General features: G+C 38.3%; 1 protein-coding gene across 1 annotated transcript in view; it reads right to left on the reverse strand.

The window, feature by feature from the left end:
- LOC128110625 (cation channel sperm-associated auxiliary subunit beta-like) overlaps nucleotides 1–22614 on the reverse strand; it is a 195021-nt gene that overhangs the window by 60843 nt on the left and 111564 nt on the right. The window contains exon 15 of the mRNA XM_052738258.1: nucleotides 16709–16863. Coding sequence (XP_052594218.1) covers nucleotides 16709–16863 — 155 coding nt within the window. The remainder of the gene's footprint in view (nucleotides 1–16708; nucleotides 16864–22614) is intronic.

Below are 22614 nucleotides of genomic sequence, written 5' to 3' on the forward strand. Positions count from 1 at the left end.
ATTCCCAACTCAGACAGTAGGTTGTGGTGGTATTGTGTTCCCCAAAATATTGTGCACCCTAATAAACTTATCTGGGGTCAGAGACAGAACAGCCACAATATTAAACATAGAGGTTAGGCTGTGGTAGCACACGCCTTTAATCCTAGCATTCCAGAGGCAGAAATCCATGTGTTCAAGGATACAGGCAAGCATGGTGACTCACACCTTTAATCCCAGAAATCAAGCCTTTAATCCCAGGGAGTAGTGGTAGAAAGCAGAAAGGTATATAAGGCATGAGGACCAGAAACTAGAAGTATTTAGCTGGTTAAGCTTTCAGACTTTGGAGCAACACAGTCCAGCTGAGATTCATTCTGGATGAGGACTCAGAGGCTTCCAGTCTGAGGAAACAAGATCAGCTGAGAAGTTGGCCAGGTGAGGTTAGCTGTGACTTGCTCTGCATCTGATCTACCAGCATTCACCCCAATAAATGGCCTCAGGTTTGATTTTATTAATAAGACCTTCTATGATTCCTGCTACATCTGGCGCCCAACGTTCGTGTTATGAATTCATGAAAAAGCTGTTTGCCTGTGGCCTTGTGAGCCCCAGCTCAGGCCCAAGCTACACTTGGCCAGTTGTGGTGGCATATGCTGGTAGGATTTACTGAAGGAGGAAGAGGCAGGAGGATTCTTTCTTTCTTTCTTTCTTTCTTTCTTTCTTTCTTTCTTTCTTTCTTTCTCTCTTGCTCTTTGGATTCCCATCTCAGACACTAGGTAGCTGTTTTGAAATTCCCTCGGATTTCTACTGTTCTATGCAGACTTGGTAAGTCAATAAAATATCAGATATTTTAAAGGAAAAAACTATTTTAAAGAGAAAAAAATTTCTTTTCCACATTAAAAAATGGGTATTATGTGTATATTAGAGGAAAATTGGACTATGTTTGATAAAATTAGGCAGTCTGAAAATGGAACAATTATATGAGAAGATAAATGTTGATGGGATTATGAACATTATTACTTTCCTTATCCTTATTTTACTATTTAAAAAGATAGTCAATTTAAGTGCCAGGATAAAAGCTTTAAAAAAACCTGTTAAAATGAATTATAGAGAAATTCAGATTCAGACAGAAGAAATTAACCGTAAAATGTGGTGGTATTGTGTTCCCAAAATATTGTGCACCCTAATAAATTTATCTGGGGTCAGAGAACAGAACAGCCACTAGATACAGAGGCTAGAAAATGGTGGCACTCACACCTTTAATCCTAGCCTTCTGGAGGCATGGATCTCTGTGAGTTCAAGGCCACACTGGAAATAGCCAGGCATGGTGACTCATGCCTTTAATTCCAAGAAGTGAGCCTTTAATCCCAGGAAGTGAGGGCAGAAAACAGAAAGGTATTTAAGGTGTGAAGACCAGAAACTAGATGCTTTTAGCTGGTTAAGCTTTCAGGCTTACCAGAAGCAGTTCAGCTGAGATCCATTTGGATAAGGAAACAGAGCCTTCCAGTCTGAGGAAACAGGATCAGCTGAGGAATTGGCAAGGTGAGGTGGCTATGGCCTCTTCTGCCTCTCTGATCTTCCAGCTTTCACCCCAATACCTGACTCTGGGTTTGGTTTTATTAATAAGAAATTTTAAGATTCCTGCTACAGTGAAAATGTTTGAGGATTGGATTATAAGGTTATAGAAAGAATGCCTGTTTTCAAACAATCACCTTTAATTTATCTGGTAACCATACAGCAACTTCCTAGTCAAGTGAATGCACAAAATGTTTTGACTCCCACTGAAATGTTAGATTTACAAAGGTTTAAGGAGGCAATAGTATCTTATGGCATGCATTCCCTATTTGTAAAGCAAATGTTAAACTCCTGGTCAACTTATAAAAAGATTGTACCACAGGATTGGCAAGAGCTGGTAAATGCTGTCCTGGAACCTGGGGCACAGCTGCAGTGGCAAATGTGGTTCAGAGATGAAGCTAAAACCATAGAAAATCAATGGAGGGCTAGAGGTGTGGAAATCTCCCAGGATCAGGTTGTTGGAGACGGCCAAAATGCTACAATACAAAGACAATGTTTATATGATAACCAAACCCTAATTCCATGTCAAATGGCAGCCTTGAATGCATGGGCAGAATGAGGAAGCAGGAAAAAAAACTGAGTCATTCACAAAAGTTATACAGGGCCTAAAAGAAACCTTCAAGGATTTCTTACAAAGACTGACTTCAGCAGTAAATAGAATGGGCCCGAATTCAGAAGCTAGCCACATAAAAATTGAATCTTTGGCTTTTGAGAACTTGAATGCAGCATGCAAGAGAATAATCAGGCCATTAAAGGCAAGATCTGCACCCTTGGAAGATTGGATTAGAGACACATTTAATGTTGAGTCTCATGGCCATGATGATATGTGGATAGGAAAAGCAATTTCAAGAGGTTTGAGGAATGTCAGATGTTTTAGATGTGGAAGTCAGAGACATTTGAAAATGGACTGTAAACAGGGCATTCCTAGAAACAATGTTTCTTCAAGGAATAATGGCAACAGAATGTCCCTTCCTTCTGGGGTATTCAGAAAATGTGGTAAGGGTAAACATTGGAACAACAAATATAGATCAACAAGGGACAGACAAGGTATTCTTTGCCTCAGTCTTCGGGAAACTCCCAGAGGGGCCTCAGGCAGGCCCCCTCAACAAATCCAGTTCAGACCTTTCCTGCAGTTGTAGAAGAAACCTCTACTCAGAGCAATTAAATAACCAAATGCCTATTGGAATAAACCAGGCTGCTCAGGGTGATGGAACAGCTGAGACAGAGAGAACAGAAAATTCAGGAGAAAACATAAAGAAAATTTTTGGCAAACTTCTACAAATGAACAAGTACCAAAATTAACAATAAGAATAAATGATGTTTTGTTGTCTGGTCTGGTAGACACAGGTGCTGATGTGACCATAATTGTACCAGAATTGTGGCATCCAACGTGGCCTCTTCAGGAGGTAAATGTTCAGCTGTTAGGAATTGGAACATTATCTCAAGTGAAACAGAGTGCAAGATGGCTCGAATGTATAGGTCCATAAGGACAGAGAGGAAAATTAAAACCATATGTGGCTATCATAGCTATGAACTTGTGGGGTCGAGACCTGTTACAACAATGGAATACTCAGATTAACATACCTCCAACCTCAGAAACAAATCATAAACTAGCACATGTTTCTGAGAGAAAAATTAGAAGGTATGATTCTAATGAGTGGTCACCAGCCATCCAGATTGTACAAGAACAGAGCACAACAACTGATGATCTTCCAAAACACCAACAGTACTACCTTTAAAATGGTTAACAAACAAGCCTGTATGGGTTTAGCAATGGCCTTTAACAACAGAGAAACTCCAGGCTTTAGAAGAGCTGGTAGAAGAGCAGTTAAATGCTCAGCATATTGAAGAATCAACCAGCCCTTGGAATTCTCCTGTATTTGTTATTAAAAAGAAATCTGGTAAATGGAGAATGGCAACAGACCTTAGAGCAATTAACAAAGTAATTCAGCCAGTGGGCTCTCTACAATCTGGAATTCCTTTGCATACTCTGTTACCTAAAGGATGGCCTCTCATAGTTACTAATTTAAAAGACTATTTCTTTTCAATACCCTTACAAGAAAAAGACAGGGAAAGATTTGCCTTCACAGTGCCTACTTATAATAATTCTCAACCAGTTAAGAGATATCAATGGAGGGCCCTCCCACATGCAATGTTGAAAAGCCCAACTTTGTGCCAATATTTTGTACAATAGCCATTGGCAGTGATACGTAAAAAATTTCCTAAATCTATAATTTATCATTATACAGTTAATATTTTACTAGCTGACTCAAATGCAGATACTTTAGAAAGAATATTTGAAGAAGTAAAGAAAATTTTGCCTTGCTAGGTATTACAAATTGCTCCTGAAAAGATACAAAGAGGAGATTCTATTAATTATTTAGGATATAAAATAGGACTAGAAAAAAAATTAGACCCCCAAAAGGTGCAAATTAGGAGAGATCGATTACAGACTCTTAATGACTTTCAAAGATTATTTGGAGACATTTCTCATCTATGAACTATAGTTGGGGTATAAACTGATGAGCTGAATAATTTGTTCAAAACCTTAGAGGGTGACAAGGACTTAAATAGTCCAAGAGAATTATCACCTGAAGCTGAGAAAGAATTGGCCTTGGTAGAAATGAAAGTACATGAAGGACACATGGATCATATTGATCCAAAGCTGGATTGCATTTTGGTCATTTTACCCTCTAGGAATTCTCCTACAGGAATTTTAATGGAGAGGGAAGATATTATATTGGAATGGATATTTTTACCAAATAAACCAAATAAAAAATTAAACGTATGTGGAAAATATCTTTGAATTGATTTTGAAAGAAAAATTGAGACTTCATCAACTAGTAGGAACAGATCCAGCAGAAATTGCTGTACCTTTAACTAAGGAGGACATTGAAAAATTATGGGCAGAAAGTCAACCTTGTCAAAGAGCTTGCAGTAATTTTTTGGGAGAAATTAACAGCAAATATCCCAAAAGCGATAGAATTGATCTTATAAAGAGAGCTGATTAGATTTTGCCTGGAATTGTACATGAGAAACTCATATCTGGAGTTTGTACATTTTATACAGATACAAACAAACAAGGAAAGGCAGGTTACAAATCAGAAAATTTAAGTAAAGTGGTTCAAAGTCCTTATAATTCAGTTCAAAAATCAGAATTGTATGCTATTTTATTGGTATTAATGGATTATTCAGAACCTCTCAACGTAGTTACTGACTCTCAGTATGATGAAAGAGTGGTATTACATATTGAGACTGCAGAATTTATCCCTGATGCATCAGAATTCACTTCACTATTTATTCAGTTACAACATACAATCAGGAAAAGGAGTCATCCTTTATATATAACTCACATCTGATCCCATATGGGTCTGCCAGGCCTCTAGCACAAGGTAATGATGAGATTGATAAGTTATTGGTAGGAAATGTGCTGGAGGCCTCAGAATTTCATAAAATACATCATGTCAATAGTAATGGTTTAAAAAAAGGAATTTTCCATAACCTAGCAACAAGCCAAGGAAATTGTAAGGAAATGTCCTACTTGTTCCTTTTACAATCAGACTCCATTACCAGCAGGATGTAACCCAAAGGGTATTCAGAGGAATGAAATCTGGCAGATGGATGTGTTTCACTTTGCAGAATTTGGAAAATTGAAATATGTACACCATACCATTGATACTTATTCAGGATTTCAATGGGCAACTGCTTTGAGCTCTGAAAAAGCTGATTCTGTAATCACACATTTGCTAGAAGTTATGGCCATCATGGGTATACCTGCACAAATTAAAACTGACAATGCTCCATCATATGTCTCTGTTAAAATGAAACAGTTTTTTGCTTATTACAATATAAAGCATATTATAGGTATACACACGTAATCCTACAGGCCAAGCAGTTATAGAAAGATCAAACAGAACTCTGAAAGATATGCTAAATAAACAGAAAGGGGTAACAAAAACCCCCAGAAATAGACTGCATAATGCTCTATTAACTTTGAATTTTCTCAATACTAATGAGAAAGGAACAACAGCTGCAAAGAGACATTGAATAATACAAAAAAAAAAAAAACTACAGAACTAAATCTGCCTATATACTTTAAGGATGTGCTGACCTCAGAATGGAAACCAGGATATGTGTTATGTTGGGGAAGAGGTTTTGCTTTTGTTTCTACAGGAGAAGATAAGCTGTGGATACCATCAAAATTGATAAAGGTTTGATTTGAACAAGAGAGACCTCTTAATTAGAAGAGGTGATAGTTCATCAACCAGCATTACCATCCAACTGAAACTAACTTATACCATAACACATGCATTTTCATTTAATCAGATATAACTTGCCAAAAGGGATCCTTCCCAAAATTAGTCTTGGGGAAAGGTTTTTGTTTTTGTCTTTTAGGAGAATGAAGGGTAAGGAATCTGAAGAATGCTGGACAAATGAGACATCTGAAGAAAAAGACAAATCATCTAGAAAAAATGTCCCAAGAAAAAGATTAAAATGGTCTATTGGTATATCATCTATAAAATTTCATAAGTCGATCCTTCCCTGGACCTCCCATCTGGACAAGAGGTGAATGCCTGGGCTCAGCCTAGATCCCATCCCTGGGCACAAGCTATTCTGGGGAAGACCTGCCCAACTTGGCCCCAGGTTTTGTCCATCGGGCAGGATCCCCTCCACCCCCACTGGGAAGGCTCCCCTTCTCCAAGACCCCTGCAGACCCTGCAATCTCCATGCCCTGCCCCCTTGCCCATCTGCCTGAGACCCCAGCTACTTCCTGAGACTTAGAGACCAGCCCCCAGCTCCCATCCTGCCCCGGACCTCCCATCTGGACAAGAGTTGAGTGCCTGGGCTCAGCCTAGATCCCATCCCTGAGCACCAGCCATTCAGGGGAAGACCTGCCCAACTTGGCCCCAGGTTTTGGCCATCGGACAGGATCTCCTCCACCCCCACTGGGAAGGCTCCCCTTCTCCAAGACCCCCGGCAGACCCTGCAAACTCTATGCCCTGCCCCCACGCTCATCTGCCTTAAACCCCAGCTTCTTCCTGAAACTTAGAGACCAGCCCCCAGCTCCCATCCTGCCCCGGACCTACCATCTGAACAGGAGCTCCCATCCTGCTCTGGAGCTCCCATCTGGACAAGAGAGAGGCTTCCTGAATCTGTCAGCTCTGTCTTGACCAAGTATGCTGATAAAACCAAGAACGAATCCACAAAGAGATGGGCAGATGTCAAGGCAGAAGTACATACAACAAAATGAAGAGCAATACAGCATCATCAGAATCTAGCCTTCCTCCAACATCTAGACCTGAACATCAAAAAATGGAAGAAGCAAAAGAAACCAGCCTTCTGAATAACATCATGAAGAAAATAGAGGCTTCTATAGAAGGAATCACAAATGAAATTGAGGAAAAGACAAACAAAAAATGGGAAGAATGCTATAAAAAAACTAGAGGAAAGGACAAATAAAGCAGAAGAAAACAACAAAGCCCTGGAAGAAAACAATAAAGTCCTGAAAGAAAATCATGAAAAAGCAATGAAACAGATGAAGGAAACAGTCCAAGACCTGAAAAGGGAAGTAGAAAAAATGAAGAAGACACAAACAGTGGGAATGCTGGAAATAGAAAATCTGAGTAAACGAATGGGAACTTCAGATGCAAGTATAACCAACAGAATGCAAGAGATGGAAGAGAGGATCTCTGGTGTTGAAGATACGGTAGAAGAAATAGATTCATCAGTCAAAGAAAACACTAAAGCCAACAAAGTCATGACCCAAAATGTCAAAGAAATTTGGGACACCATGAAAAGACCAAACCTATGAATAATAGGGATAGAGGAAGGAGAATACCAACTCAAAGGCACAGAAAATATATTCAACAAGATCATAGAAGAAAACTTTCCAAACTTAAAGAAGGAAATGCCTATGAAGATACAAGAAGCCTATAGAACACCAAACTAGACTAGACCCCCCAAAAAAGTCCCCTCACCACATAATAATTAAACAACTAAACATACAGAATAAAGAAAGAATATTAAGAGCAGCAAAGGAAAAAGGCCAAGTGACTTATAAAGGCAACCCATCAGAATAACACCCGATTTCTCAATGGAGACTTTGAAAGCCAGAAGGACCTGGACAGATGTAATGCAGACACTAAGAGACCATGGATGCCAGCCTAGACTAATATACCTAGCAAAACTTTCAATCACCATAGACGGAGTGAACAAGACATTCCAAGACAAAGCCAGATTTAAACAATACTTATCCACAAACCCAGCCCTACAGAAAGCACTAGAAGGAAAATTCCAACCTAAGGAAGTCAGATACACCCTCCAAAACACAGGCAATAGATAATTCCATAGCAGTAGACCCCAAAGAAGAGAAGTACACACACACACTACCACCAAAAAATGACAGGAATGAACAATCACTGGTCATTAATATCCATTAATATCAATGGACTTAATTCACCTATAAAAAGACACAGGCTTACAGAATGAATACAAAAGCAGGATCCATCTTTCTGCTGCATACAAGAAATAAACCTCAAATACAAATATAGACACTACCTAAAAATAAAAGTCTGGGAAAAGACTTTCCAATCAAACGGTCTTAAGAAACAAGAAGGTGTAGCTATCCTAATATCAAGCAAAATAGACTTCAAACTAAAATCAATCAAAAGAGATCAAGAAGGGCATTACATACTCATCACAGGAAAGATCCACCAAGATGAAGTTTCAATTCTGAACATTTATGCCCCAAACACAAGGGCACCCACATATGTAAAAGAAACATTACTAAAGCTTAAACCACATATAAAACCCCACACATTAATAGTGGGAGACTTCAACACCCCACTTTCACCACTGGACAGATCTGCCAAATAGAAACTTAACAGAGAAATAAAGGACTTAACTGTTGTTATGACTCAAATGGACTTAATCAATATCTACAGAACATTCCATCCTAACAAAAAAGAATATACCTTCTTCTCAGCACCCCATGGAACCTTCTCTAAAATTGACCACATACTTGGCCACAAAACAAATCTCAACAGATACAAAACAATTGGAATAACCTCCTGCATTCTATCAGACCACAATGGTTTAAAGTTAGATTTCAACAACAACAAAAACTACAGAAAACCTACATTCTCATGGAAACTGAAAAATGCTCAACTGAATCACCAATGGGTTAAGGAAGAAATAAAGAATGAAATTAAAGACTTCCTAGAGATCAACAAAAATGAAGACACCACATACCCAAACTTATGGGACACTATGAAAGCAGTGCTAAGAAGAAAATTCATAGTACTAAATGCCCACATAAAGAAGTTGGAGAAATCTCACACTAGTGACTTAACAGCACACCTGAAAGCTCTAGAACAAGAAGAAGCAAAGTCTCCCAGGAAGAATAGACGCCAGGAAATTATCAAAGTGAGAGCTGAAATCAATAAAATAGAAACAAAGAGAACAATAAAAAAATTAATGAAACAAACAGTTGGTTCTTTGAGAAAATCAACAAGATAGACAAGCCCTTATCCAAACTAACCAAAAGACAGAGAGAGAGCATCCAAATCAACAAAATCAGAAATGAAAAGGGGGACATAACAGACATTGAGGAAATTCAGAGAATCATCAGGTCATACTTCAAAAACCTCTTCTCCACAAAACTGGAAAATCTAAAAGAAATGGATAATTTTCTGGATAGGTACCACATACCTAAGTTAAATCAAGACCAGATAAACTATTTAAATAGTCTAATAACTCCTAAGGAAATAGAAACAGTCATTAAAGGTCTCCCAACCAAAAAGACCCAGGACCAGATGGTTTCAGCACAGAATTCTACTAGGTATTCAAAGAAGAGTTAATACCAACACTCTTTAAGTTGTTCCACACAATAGAAACAGAAGAAACATTACCAAACTCCTTCTATGAGGCTACAATTAACCTGATTCCTAAACCAAACAAGGATACAACAAAGAAAGAGAACTACAGACCGATCTCCCTCATGAACATTGATGCAAAATACTCAATAAAATACTGGCAAACAGACTCCAGGAACACATCAAAACAATTATCCACCATGATCAAGTAGGCTTCATCCCAAGGGATGCAAGGGTGGTTCAACATATGAAAGTCCCTCAATGTAATACACCATATAAACAAACTCAAAGAAAAAAACCACATGATCATCTCATTAGATTCAGAAAAGGCATTTGACAAAATCCAACACCCCTTCATGATAAAGGTCTTGGAGCGATCAGGAATACAGGGAACATACCTAAACATAATAAAGGCAATTTACAGAAAGCCAACAGCCAACATCAAATTAAATGGAGAAAAACTCAAAGTGATTCCACTAAAATCAGGAATGAGGCAAGGCTGTCCGCTCTCCCCATACTTATTCAATATAGTACTTGAAATTCTAGCCAGAGCAATATGACAACATAAGGAGATTAAGGGGATACAAATTGGAAAGGAAGAAGTCAAGCTTTCCCTATTTGCAGATGACATGATAGTATACTTGAGATACCCCAAAGATTCTACCAAGGAACTGATACAGCTTATAAATGCCTTCAGCAACATAGCAGGATACAAGATCTACTAAAAAAAAAATCAGTAGCCCTCCTATATACAATGGACAAACAGGCTGAGAAGGAAATCAGAGATACATCACCCTTTACAATAGTCACAAATGATATAAAGTACCTTGGGGTAACACTAACCAAGCAAGTGAAGGACCTATATGACAAGAACTTTAATTCCCTGAAAAAAGAAATTGAACAAGATGTCAGAAAATGGAAAGATCTCCCATGCTCATGGATAGGCAGGGTTAACATAGTAAAAATGGCTATCTTACCAAAAGCAATCTACAGATTCAATGCAATCCCCATCAAAATACCAACACAATTCTTCACAGACCTGGAAAGAATAATACTCAACTTCATATAGAAAAACAAAAAACCCAGGATTGCCAAAAGAATCCTGTACAATAAAACAACCTCTGGAGGCATCTCGATCCCTGACCTCAAGCTCTACTATAGAGCTACAGTAATAAAAACAGATTGGCGGGGGCGGTGGTGGCGCACACCTTTAATCCCAGCACTCGGGAGGCAGAGCCAGGCGGATCTCTGTGAGTTCGAGGCCAGCCTGGGCTACCAAGTGAGTTCCAGGAAAAGGCACAAAGCTACACAGAGAAACCCTGTCTCGAAAAAACAAAAAACAAACAAACAAACCAAAAAAACAGCTTGGTACTGGCATAAAAACCAACATGTGGACCAATGGAATCGAATTGACGACCCTGACATTAATCCACACACCTATGAACACTTGATTTTTGACCAAGAAGCCAAAACTGTACAATGGAAAAAAGAAAGCATCTTCAACAAATGGTGCTGGCATAACTGGGTATCAACATGTAGAAGGCTGCAAATAGATCCATATCTGTCACTATGCACAAAACTTAAGTCCAAATGGATCAAAGACCTCAACATAAATCCAGCTACTCTGAACCTGCTAAAAGAGAAAGTAGGAGGTAGTCTTGAACGCATTGGTATAGGAGATCACTTCCTAAATATAATACCAGTTGCACAGACACTGAGAGAAACAGTCTATCAATGGGACCTCTTGAAATTGAGAAGCTTTTGTAGAGCAAAGGATACAGTCAACAAGGCAAAGTGACAGCCTACAGAATGAGAAAAGGTCTTCACCAACCCCACATCTGACAGAGGACTGATATCCAGAATATATAAAGAACTCAAGAAATTAGACATCAAAATGCCCAACAGTCCAATTAAGAAATGGGCTATAGAACTAAACAGAGAATTCTCAACAGAGGAAACTCATATGTCTGAAAGACATTTAAGGAATTGCTCAACATCCCTAATTATCAGGGAAATGCAAATCAAAACGACTCTGAGATACCACCTTACACCTGTCAGAATGGCTAAGATCAAAAACACTGAAGACACCTTATGCTGGAGAGGATGTGGAGTTAGGGGAACTCTTCTTCACTGCTGGCGAATGCAAGTTTGTACAACCACTTTGGAAATGAATATGGCACTTTCTTAGAAAATTGGGAATCAATCTCCCCCAAGACCCAGCTATACCACTCTTGGGCATATACCCAAGGAATGCTCAATCATACCACAAGGATACTTGTTCAGTTATGTTCATAGCAGCATTGTTTGTAATAGCCAGAACCTGGAAACAACCTAAATGCCCTTCAACTGAAGAATGGATAAATAAAATGTGGTACATATACACAATGGAATACTACTCAGCAGAGAAAAACAATGACATCATGAGGTTTGCAGGCAAATGGATGGATCTAGAAAAAATCATCCTGAGTGAGGTAACCCAGACTTGGAAAGACAAACATGGTATGTACTAACTCATAGGAGGATACTAGATGTAAAACAAAGATGACTAGACTGCTCCTCACAAATCCAGGGAGGCTACCTAGAACACAGGACCCCAAGAAAGACACAGGGATTGCCCAATGACAGAGAAATGGATGAGATCTACATGAACAACATGGACATGAGTGGGGGTAATGAAGGGCAAGGTTCGAGAGAAAGAGAGCTTAGGGGAGCGGGAGATCCCAGCTGGATCAAAAACAGAGAGGGAGAACAAGGAATAAAAGACCACGATAGCCGGGCGGTGGTGGCGCATGCCTTTAATCCCAGCACTCGGGAGGCAGAGCCAGGTGGATCTCTGTGAGTTCGAGGCCAGCCTGGACTACCAAGTGAGTTCCAGGAAAGGCGCAAAGCTACACAGAGAAACCCTGTCTCGAAAAACCAAAAAAAAAAAAAAAAAAAAAAAAAAAAAAGACCACGATAAATGAAGACCACATGAGAATAGGAAGAAGCAAAATGCTAGAGAGGTCCACAGAAATCCACAAAGATACCCCCACAATAGACTACTGGCAATGGTTGAGAGACAGCCCGAACTGACCTACTCTGGTGATAGGATGGCCAAACACCCTATTGTCGTGCTAGAAACCCCATCCAATGACTGAGGGAACCGGATGCAGAGATCTACAGCCAGGCCCCATGTGGAGCTCCAGGAGTGAGAAAGGGGAGGGTTTGTATGAGTGAGAATTGTTGAGACCAAGGTTGGATAAAGCACAGGGACAAATAGCGAAATGAATGGAAACACATGAACTATGAACCAATATCTGAGGAGCCCCCAACTGTATCAGGCCCTCAGGATAAGTGAGACAGTTGATTAGCTTGATCTGTTTGGGAGGCATCCAGGCAGTGGGACCGGGTCCTGTACTCAGTGCATGAGTTGGCTGTTTGAAACCTGGGGCCTATTCAGGGACACTTGGCTCAGCCTGGGAGGAGGGCACTGGACCTGCTGGGACTGAATCTACCAGGTTGAACTCAATCCTCAGGGGAGTCTTTGCCCTGGAGGAGATGGGAATGGGGGGTGGGCTGGGGGGAAGGCGGGGGGTGGGGTGGGAGTGGGGAGAACAAGGGAATCCATGGCTGATATGTAAAATTAAATTAAATTATAAAATAAAATAAATTAAAAAAATTTCATAAGTCTTCCTAAATGTTTGTTTCCACACTTCTCTAAAGACATTGAACACTATTGGTCTTCTTGTAGTCCCAGTTCAATTAAAATTTGAAGCTGACTTTGGAGTTGGAGAATGGTTCTCTCCTTCTTTAAACTCAATCATGTTGTTAAAAGGAAAATGCAAACTCCCGTATCATGCCAGAAGAAAGAGCCATCTTCTGATATGGGAAAGGAGAAAAAACAAAAAAAAATTTAAGGGACTATTCTATTACTACTAATCTCAATTCTTTGATTCTATATATATTAAACTTTGTTAAGATGTTAATGGTTATACAGAGCACTAACTAATTCTAGAAAAAAGTCCTCAATTAGCTCTCTATACATGTCTTTTGTTCGAGTCTTTATCAGTGTTCTGCAGGAAATCATGACCAGGTCCAACATCAACTGAAGTCTCCAGGGAGAAAATGGGGCCCCACAACAACAATAATTCCATGTGGACAATAATAATACCACTAAGCTGACAAATATCATCTACAGATCAGCTTTCGACTACAAACTGCTCAGAGCAATTTAGAGATGGCTAGCTGAGATGATCCAGTTTCAAACACTACTTGAATAAGGACTTGAGATAAGCCCTGAACTTTGGCATTATGCACAGACTGGACAACAAAGGATATATCTACCTTCCTAGAATTTGACAATTAACCCAAAATTTTTCTTTTCAGAATAAAGATACCTTCACCCATATCCAGCAGGAAGCAATTTTAAGAATATGACGCCCATATTCCCAAAGAGGTGGTTTTTTGGTCTTTTAATGGGTTTTGTGTCTGTTATAATTTTCATTGTTTTGGAGGGTTGGCTACAAGTTGTTGTTAAGGGTTAGGAAAATGACTAAGCAAAGGAGATTAGATTTAAGGTTCTTGTTTTTTAAAAAAGGATATATGGAAATGATGGAATAGAGCGTAGATTATTGAATCTACTTTTAAAAGATAATTACTATTTTAAATACTTTACATTGGATTGGATTTTTATATATCATATACAAATTATATATATTGAGATTGATATTGTTAGAAAATGCTATACTTATATTTCTAATCTTGTTCAAGATATTGTACTTATACTGTTCATTTAACAATGTAATGCAATTTGCTGATCCTTGAATGGTATTAGTACCAACTATTAAGATATAAAGAAATGAAAGTTAGTAGTTAGACATTACAGTCGTACTTGTAGTCATATCAGTTTTGTTTTCAAGACTAAGCAGACATATTTTAGATAGACAGGTCATCTTCAAATCCTTCAGAGATCTATAGAATATGGCATGTAAAATGTTTTAATAACTTAGAAATTTTTCTTTTTTTATGATTATGAGACATTTCAGGTTCTGGCAGTACCAATCTACTTCAGAGAAAATATGGGCATTGAACAAACTGCACATGGAATTAACTTTCTTTGTGGTAAAATTTAGCCACTGGATAACAAAATATCCTTGAATTGACTGTTGACAAACAGGACAAAATGGACAGACAGGACACAAAACAAAGGACTACTGATTCTTGCCAAGACAAGTATGGTTGTGGCTTTAATAAAAGGCATCTTCTGAGGCCAGGACAATATGGTACCATCCCTGAAGTGGCCTTTGCAATCTGGAAAAGGTACAGTGCTCTTTTCTTCGAAGGCAGATGAACTGACAGTGGACCAATGGCTTCTGATGTGCAGTGGAACAGCAGCTGAACAGTTATTCTTGAAAGAGTAACTAAGCTGATGGAGTCTAACCTCTCAATGATAGAGTGGCATATAAAAATTAGTTGAAGCCAACCACAAGCTGAGAAGAAAGTGATGTGGAGAGGAACAGGATGCCAAGATGAAGCCACACACACACCCAAGAAGAAAGGACAGCTGAATTAAAAAAAAATCAACCATTTCGAGAATTTAAAATCCTGAATCATGACAGGACACTAGTGGAATTCAGGTGTTTCTGGTACATGGACTGTTCTCACCAAATATGAGGTCAAACTGTTGGCCTTGTGTACATCCTACTTCATAAATGAGTCTGTGAGATACGCTAAACCTATAGGCTGAAGATGATGCCCCAACACTGCAGAGAAGCCTTGGGTGACTGTCCAGGCAGCTGGCTGTTTCTGTCAACTCACATTTTTTTGGGAAGCCACTTGTGTGCACTTCCTGTTTTTATTTTTTTAGGTAATATTATTTCCTTCTTGGGTCTCTGAGGGAGTTGAAGATTAGATAGTTATAGTTAGTTAAAGTTTAGATATAGTTTTCCTTGTTAAGAATTTTAGAAAAGAAACTTACTAAAGAGGTATAAGTGTATAAATTTGAAAGACGTTATAAAATAGTTCTGTTAGTACTATAAGTTAGGATAGAAAGTGAATCAGGTATATTTTCAACTTACCAAAATAGGTAGATAATGGAAATATTTTCTCTGAATTTGTCAAATGCAAATGGACTAGACATTGTTTAGATATTTATTGCTTGTATATATTGTATATAGTTATTGTACTTTTTGTATATATATTTTTCTTATATTAGTTGTAATTTTTTTCCTTTTTTCTTTTTATTAGAAGGGGGATATATGGTGATATTTTATTTGTGCTGAAATGTGATTTTATTTGTATGTTAATAAATAAAAGTGCCTGGGGTTCAGAGCTAATAGCAAGCCATAGCAGAAGTCTGGCAGTGGTAGCACATGCTCTTAATCCTGATCACATGACAGGCAGATCTCTGTGTGTTCAAGGACACCACCAGCATGGAGACATGTGCGTTTAATCTCAATACCAACCATAGAAGACCTGGAGGTTTGTATAGACAGGCAGTGATGAGGAGGTCATCTGGTTGGGTTTACAACCAATGAGAAGGCAGAACAGAAAGTCAATAAAAAAGACAGACACACATGAAGTAGGTCTCTTTCTCAGGGGAAGGACGGAAGCAGCAGAGAGGGGTAAGAAGGCAGTTTTAGTCTCAGCTCTTAGCTACTGTTCTTACCTCTTGGGCTTTTAACTCTACATTTGGCTCTGTTTTTCTTATTTAGTAAGACCGTTACATCTACAAGGCAGAAAAACTGTGCTCTATGTCGGCATTAAACAAAGAATAAACTAGGGAACAAGACTATTTAACATGCAAGGTGAAAGTTGAGTCAAGGCTAACATTGGAAGGTAGAAAATAAACGCCACCAGGAGCTAAGTTGCATGTAACAGATCTGTTTTAGACATGTTGTTATTCTGCTGTGAAATCTTGTATGAGTATACCTGTGGGGCCTAGAGAAGATTTTGGAGGTGTTCAATGTTATATACAAAGTTTTCCCTTAGCAAAGAGTGTTTGTTCTGATGGGTTTGGAGATATGGCTCAGCTGTTAAGAGCACATACTTGCTCTTGCAATGGACTTGAGTTTGGCTTGCAGGTACCCTGCCAATTGGCTTACAACTGCGTGTAACTCCAGCTTTAAGGCAGACCCATCACCTCAAATAAACACCTGTCCTTTTATGTACATACACACACATATATAATTTAAAAACTGTAGAAGGGTTTGTATTAAGGAAAACACTGTTTCATTGGCCTGCACATAGAATGTAGCATCTTTGTTCTCAAAACAAGGCAATCAGCTTCAGTGCATCATGTTACTGACCGTTCCAAAAATAGTAGAAGACGTTCCAGAACCTGAAGATGAAAGATCAGTGTCAAAGCGTTCTGGAGTCAGTTTGTGTATGAATCCCAAATGATCATAGTATAATGTGAAAATATTATCCGAAAATCTTCCACTGTTAGTGTATCTTGTTAATCCTGTTAGGAAACAAACAGAACTCTCTTGATACTGCTAAAATATAGCTAGAAGAAATTTTACATTATTCCCATTAAAAATTTTGCTCATTTAAATTAAGGGCAAGAGTAGGGCTCTGAGACTTCTAAATTAGTAAAAATACATGCTACTTTGTTACATTCTTGGACAGTCTTTTGCAGTTCTACTTCATTACAGAACATGTCCAGCAATGTGGGCAGGTAGAACAGAATAAAGGGGTTGTCTAATCAAAGCATATGGAAGGAAGATGTTGAGTCTCCCTTGGTGGTGTTTCCTCTTCCCAAAACTATCAAATTAGATTTCTGTCTATCTAGGATCCCTTGTGCTTCTGTATGAACTTTAGTTTTTTTTGTTTTTTGTTTTTTTTTTTTTTGGTTTCTGTGATGAACAGAGCTGGACTTTGATTGTGACTGTATGGAATATGTAGATTGCTTTTGGTAGGATAGCCAGTTTCAAAACATTGATTCTTCTAATTCATGAGCACTGGAAGTCTTTTCATTCTCTAGTGTTTTTCTCAACTTAATTCTTGAGTGTTTTAAAATTTTCATTGTAGAGCTCCTTCACATCTTTTGTCAGATTTATTATAACATAGGGCTACCATGAATGGGATTCTTCCATTTTTTAATATGTTGCCCATAGGCTTTTTATATATACTCCTCATTATATTGATATATGTTCACTGTATTCTCAGATTTTAGGACTTTAAACATGAAGGGATGTTGGATTTTGTCAAATAATTTTTTGTGTGTGTCTGGTGACCATGTAATTTCTATACTAGAGTCCATTGTGTGATTTATAATATTTATAGCTTTACATATACTGAGCCATTCCAAAATCTCTGTAGGAAACCAACTTTGATGATGGTGAGCAATATTTTTGATGAGTTCTTAAATTTTGTTTGCAAGTGCTTTTTTGAGATTTTTTTTTTAGTCTAAGTTCATCAGATAAATTTGTGCTTTTGTTGTTGTTGTATCTTTATTTGCTTTGTTATCAGGGAATACCAGTTTCAATAGGAATTGAGAAGGCTTGGCATAGTGGTGCACACATTTAAACCCAGTACTTGGGAGGCACAGGAAGGTGTATTTCTGTGAGTCTGAGGCCAGTCTGGTACATTTCTTGTGTTCCAGGTCAGCCAGAGCTACATCAAATGAGGCCCTGTTTTTAAAAAGAGAGAAGAGAGAGAGAAAGTTTGGTAATATTTCTTCATTTCTATTTTATGGACTAGTTTTGGAAGCATTGGTATTAGTCCTTTGAAGGTGTAGTAAAACAAACCAGTCAGTTCAACAGGGGCTGGACATTTTGCTGTTGTTGTGGGAGATTTTTATTAATTGCTTTAGTCTCATGGCTTGTTATATACATTCAGATTGTTTATTTTATCTTGGCTTAATTTGGTTGGTTACACATACCCAGAAATTTAAACATTTCCTTTAGATTATCCAATTTAGTAGACTATATGTTTTTAAAGTAAGACCTGATGATTTTGTGAATTTCATTGGTATCTGTTGTAACACCCCCTTTTGTCTCTAATTTTGGTCTTCTCTTTCTTTCGGTTAGTTTTGTTAAGGGTTTGTCAATCTTGCACATTTCTTTAATGAACCAACTCTTTGTTTCATTGATTCTTGGCACTTGTTTGTTTGCATTTTTATGAATTTCTATGTTGATCTTAGTGATTTCTCTCTGTATACTGATTTGGGGCTTGCCTTCTTCTTGTTTTTCCTGGGCCCTAAATTGTATCATTATTTGAAACCTCTCTTGTTTGTTTGGTTATTTATTTATTTATTTATTTATTTATTTATTTATTTATTTAAGACTTTTTAAAATTCATTCCACATACCAATTACAGATATCCCCCTCATCCCTCCTCCTGCTCCCTGCCAGCAGCCTCACAGACATTGAGGGCAACAATTAATAAATGGGACCCCTAATACCGAGAAGCTTCTGTAAGGCAAAGGACATGGTAAATAAGATAAAATGACAGCCTACAGAATGGGAAAAGATCTTCACCAACACTACATCTGACAGAGGGCTGATCTCTAAAATATATAAAGAACTCAAGAAACTAGACATCAAAATACCAAACAATCCAATTAAAAAAATGAGCTACAGGTCTAAGTAGAGAACTCTCAACAGAAGAATCTTAAATGACCAAAAGTCATTTAAGGAATTGTTCAACATCCTTAGTCATCAGGGAAATGCAAATCAAAATTACTCTGAAATACCATCTAACACCTGTCAGAATGGCTAAGATCCAAAACACTGATGACAGCTTATGTTGGAGACAATGTGGAGCAAGAGGAACATTCCTCCACTGTTGGAGGGAGTGCAAACTTGTACAGCCACCTTAGAAGTCAGTATGGCAGTTTCTCAGAAAATTGAGAATCAATCTACCTCAAGACCCAATGATACCACTCTTGGGAATATACCCAAGGAATGCTCAATCATACCACAAGGAAACTCTCTCAACTATATTAAGGGCAGTTAGAACCTGGAAACAACCTAGAGGTCCCTCAACCAAAGAATGGATAAAGAATATGTGGTTCATATACAATGTGGAGTGCTACTCAGCAGTAAAAAAAAAAAAAAAAAAAAACAATGACACCATGAAATTTGTAGGCAAATGGATGGAACTAGAAAATATCATCCTAAGTGAGGTAACCCAGACTCAGAAAGACAAATATGTTATGTTCTCACTCATAAGTGGATACTAGATGTAAAGCAAAGGATAACCAGCCTACAACCCACAGCTCCAGAGAAGCTAGGTAACAAAGAGGACTCTCTTTGGTTTTTAGGTACTTAGAACTATAAATTCCTCAGTTAGGACCATTTTCATTGAAACACTGTGCTGTGGGATGTTCTGTATGGCAAATGTGTTGCTGATTAGTCAATAAATAAAACACTGATTGGCCATTGGCTAGGCAGGAAGTGTAGGTGGGACAAGGAGGAGAATAAAGCTGGGAAGTGGAAGGCTGAGTCAGAGAGACACTGCCAGCCGCCACGATGACAAACAGCATGTGAAGATGCTGGTAAGCCACGAGCCATGTGGCAAGGTATAGATTTATGGAAATGGATTAATTTAAGCTGTAAGAACAGTTAGCAAGAAGCCTGCCATGGCCATACAGTTTGTAACCAATATAAGTCTCTGTCTTTACTTGGTCGGGTTTGAGCGGTTGTGGGGCTGGCAGGTGAGAGAGATTTATCCTGACTGTGGGGCAGGCAGGAAAACTCTAGCTACAACACTGTATCCCATAAATTTTGATATGCTATGTTTTCATTTTTATTTGATTCTAGGGTTTAAAGTTTTTTCTAAGAGGCTGGAGAAATGGCTTAGAGGTTAAGTAAAGTTTTTTCTACTTATAGGGGCAGGAGAGATGGCTCAGTGACAAAAGATCACTGGCTGGACTTCCATAAGGATCAGTTTTGATTCCTGGTACCTACAGGACAGCTCACAACCATTTGTAACTCCAGTCCCAAGAGGTCCAAGACCCTTTTCTGGCCTCTGTGGGTACCAGACATGCAACTTGTACACAGATATTCATGCATGCAAAACACCCATACAGATAAACTATAAAAATCCAAATTAAAAAACTAAAATGTGCCAGGCGGTGGTGGCGCACGCCTTTAGTCCCAGCACTTGGGAGGCAGAGGCAGGTGGATCTCAGTGAGTTCGAGGCCAGCCTGGTCTCCAAAGCGAGTTACAGGAAAGGCGCAAAACTACACAGAGAAACCCTGTCTCAAAAAAACCCCCCCCCAAAAAAAAAAAAAAAACAAACCAAACTACAATGTTCTTCTTGTTTTCTTCATTCATTAGTATGTTACTTAGTCTTCATGAGTTTTTGTATGCTCTATGGTTCTTTTTGATGTTGATTCAAATTTTTATTCCATTGTGATCAGATAGAATACACAGAACAATTTCAGTTTTCCTGTAATGGCTGAGATTGCTTTGTGTGGTATATTTGGAGCAAGTTCCATGGATTGCTGAGAAGAATGTATTCTGGAGCATTTGGATAGGACATTCTGCATTGTCTGCTCAGTTCTTTTGACCTATGGTGTCATTGAATTTGCATGCTTTTCTGTCTAATTTTTGTTAGGAAGACTTGTCAGTTGGCAAGAATGAGCTAGAGAAGTTGCCCTCTACTTCTGTTCTAGGGTTAATCTGTGGCTCAACAGCTAATAGTATTTGTTTGATGTATGTTGTGGAATATTACTTTAACTGTATAAGGGTGTGTTACATTTGTTTATGCTGCATTTGTTTAATGATGCAAAGATGTGTTGCTTTACCTGCCTAAGGCACTTGATTATTCTAATAAAAAGCTGAATGGCCAATAGCTAGGCAGTAAAGGGATAGGCGGGACTAATGGGCAGAGCGAATAAATAGGAGAAGGAATCTAGCCTCAAGAACAGAGGAGGAGAACAAGGGAGAAAGAAGGGAGATGCTCGAGGCCAGACTCTTCAGTATGAAGGACTCCTTCAAGTATTTGCTGTAGAGTTGACTTAGTGGTCATATGCTATGCTAGCCTATTTTTGTCATTGAAAGTTTTATTTTTTTTCCTGCAATTATTACAGATAGCTTTGCTGGAAATAGTAGTCTGGGGTTGGCTGCTATTGTCTTTTAAAGCTTACAATACATCTTACCAAGCCATCTTTGCTTTTAAAGTCTTAGGTGAATAATTTGCTCTTATTTTGATGGGCTTGACATTATATGTGACTTGGTGTTTCTTTCTTGCTAGTTTCTTTTGTTATGTATTTTTATTGTTTTGCTTATAATGAGATGGGGAGTTTCCTTTCAGGTCTGTCTGTTTAGTGTCTAAATGCTTCATGCATCAAGACTGCCATTTCTTTTCCTACCTCAGAGAAGTTTTTGTTATGATTCTTTAAAAATGGTTTCTATGTCTTTAGAACCAGATTCTTCTACTTCTATGCCTATTATCAACAAATTTGGTCTTTTTCAGAGTATTGTATATATCTTGAAATTGCAACTGTTGTCCTTTTATTATTTCATTTTTGTCCTTGTTTTATTGTTTTAGTTTTATCACTTGTCTTCAAGCTCAGCTATTTCATCTTCCTCTTGATCTATTCTATTAGGGAGATTTTCTGGAGGCCTTTTTATTTGACTTATGTTTTTCATTTCTGGCAATTCAGATTGTTTTACTACCTTTGTTGACTTCATCTTTTTTATCTTGTATTGCTTTCCTTATTTTCATTCATCTGTTTGTGTACACAATCAGGAACTCATTTTAGTCTTTGAACATACTTAAACCATTCTTTTGAATTCTCTGTCTGGGAATTCAAATAACTCACTCTAATTAGATGCCAGAACTGTAGGATTAAGAAATTTTGAGTTACATTGTCATGTGTTTGTGTGTTTCTTATGCTATTGAATTGGGATTTACTCATCTGGTGTTATTTACTTGTTAAGTTCATTTTTTATCAGCTGTATCATTTCAGTTGAAATACTTGTAATGTTCACATGGGACTTGGATGTGGTAGAACTGGGTAAGCTAACTGAAGACCTTCAGCACTCCCTTCTCTCTTCCAAATTCTATCCCCTAGTCTCATCCCTAGCTCAGCATCCCTAGAACACCTGCTATAGCACTTTTCTCCCACCACCTCCATCTACTGTGGATCCCACAGATCTTCCCCTCCTAATGCCCCTCTTGGACTTGTTGCTTTATCTCAGCCTGCAACTTCAGCAGGCACTCCCTGATTACCTACAGGCCATTCCTGCCAGGGAAGTA

The sequence above is a fragment of the Peromyscus californicus genome, unplaced genomic scaffold (genome assembly GCF_007827085.1).
Source record: "Peromyscus californicus insignis strain IS unplaced genomic scaffold, ASM782708v3 Scaffold_15__1_contigs__length_86483966, whole genome shotgun sequence".
Taxonomy (NCBI): Eukaryota; Metazoa; Chordata; class Mammalia; order Rodentia; family Cricetidae; genus Peromyscus; species Peromyscus californicus.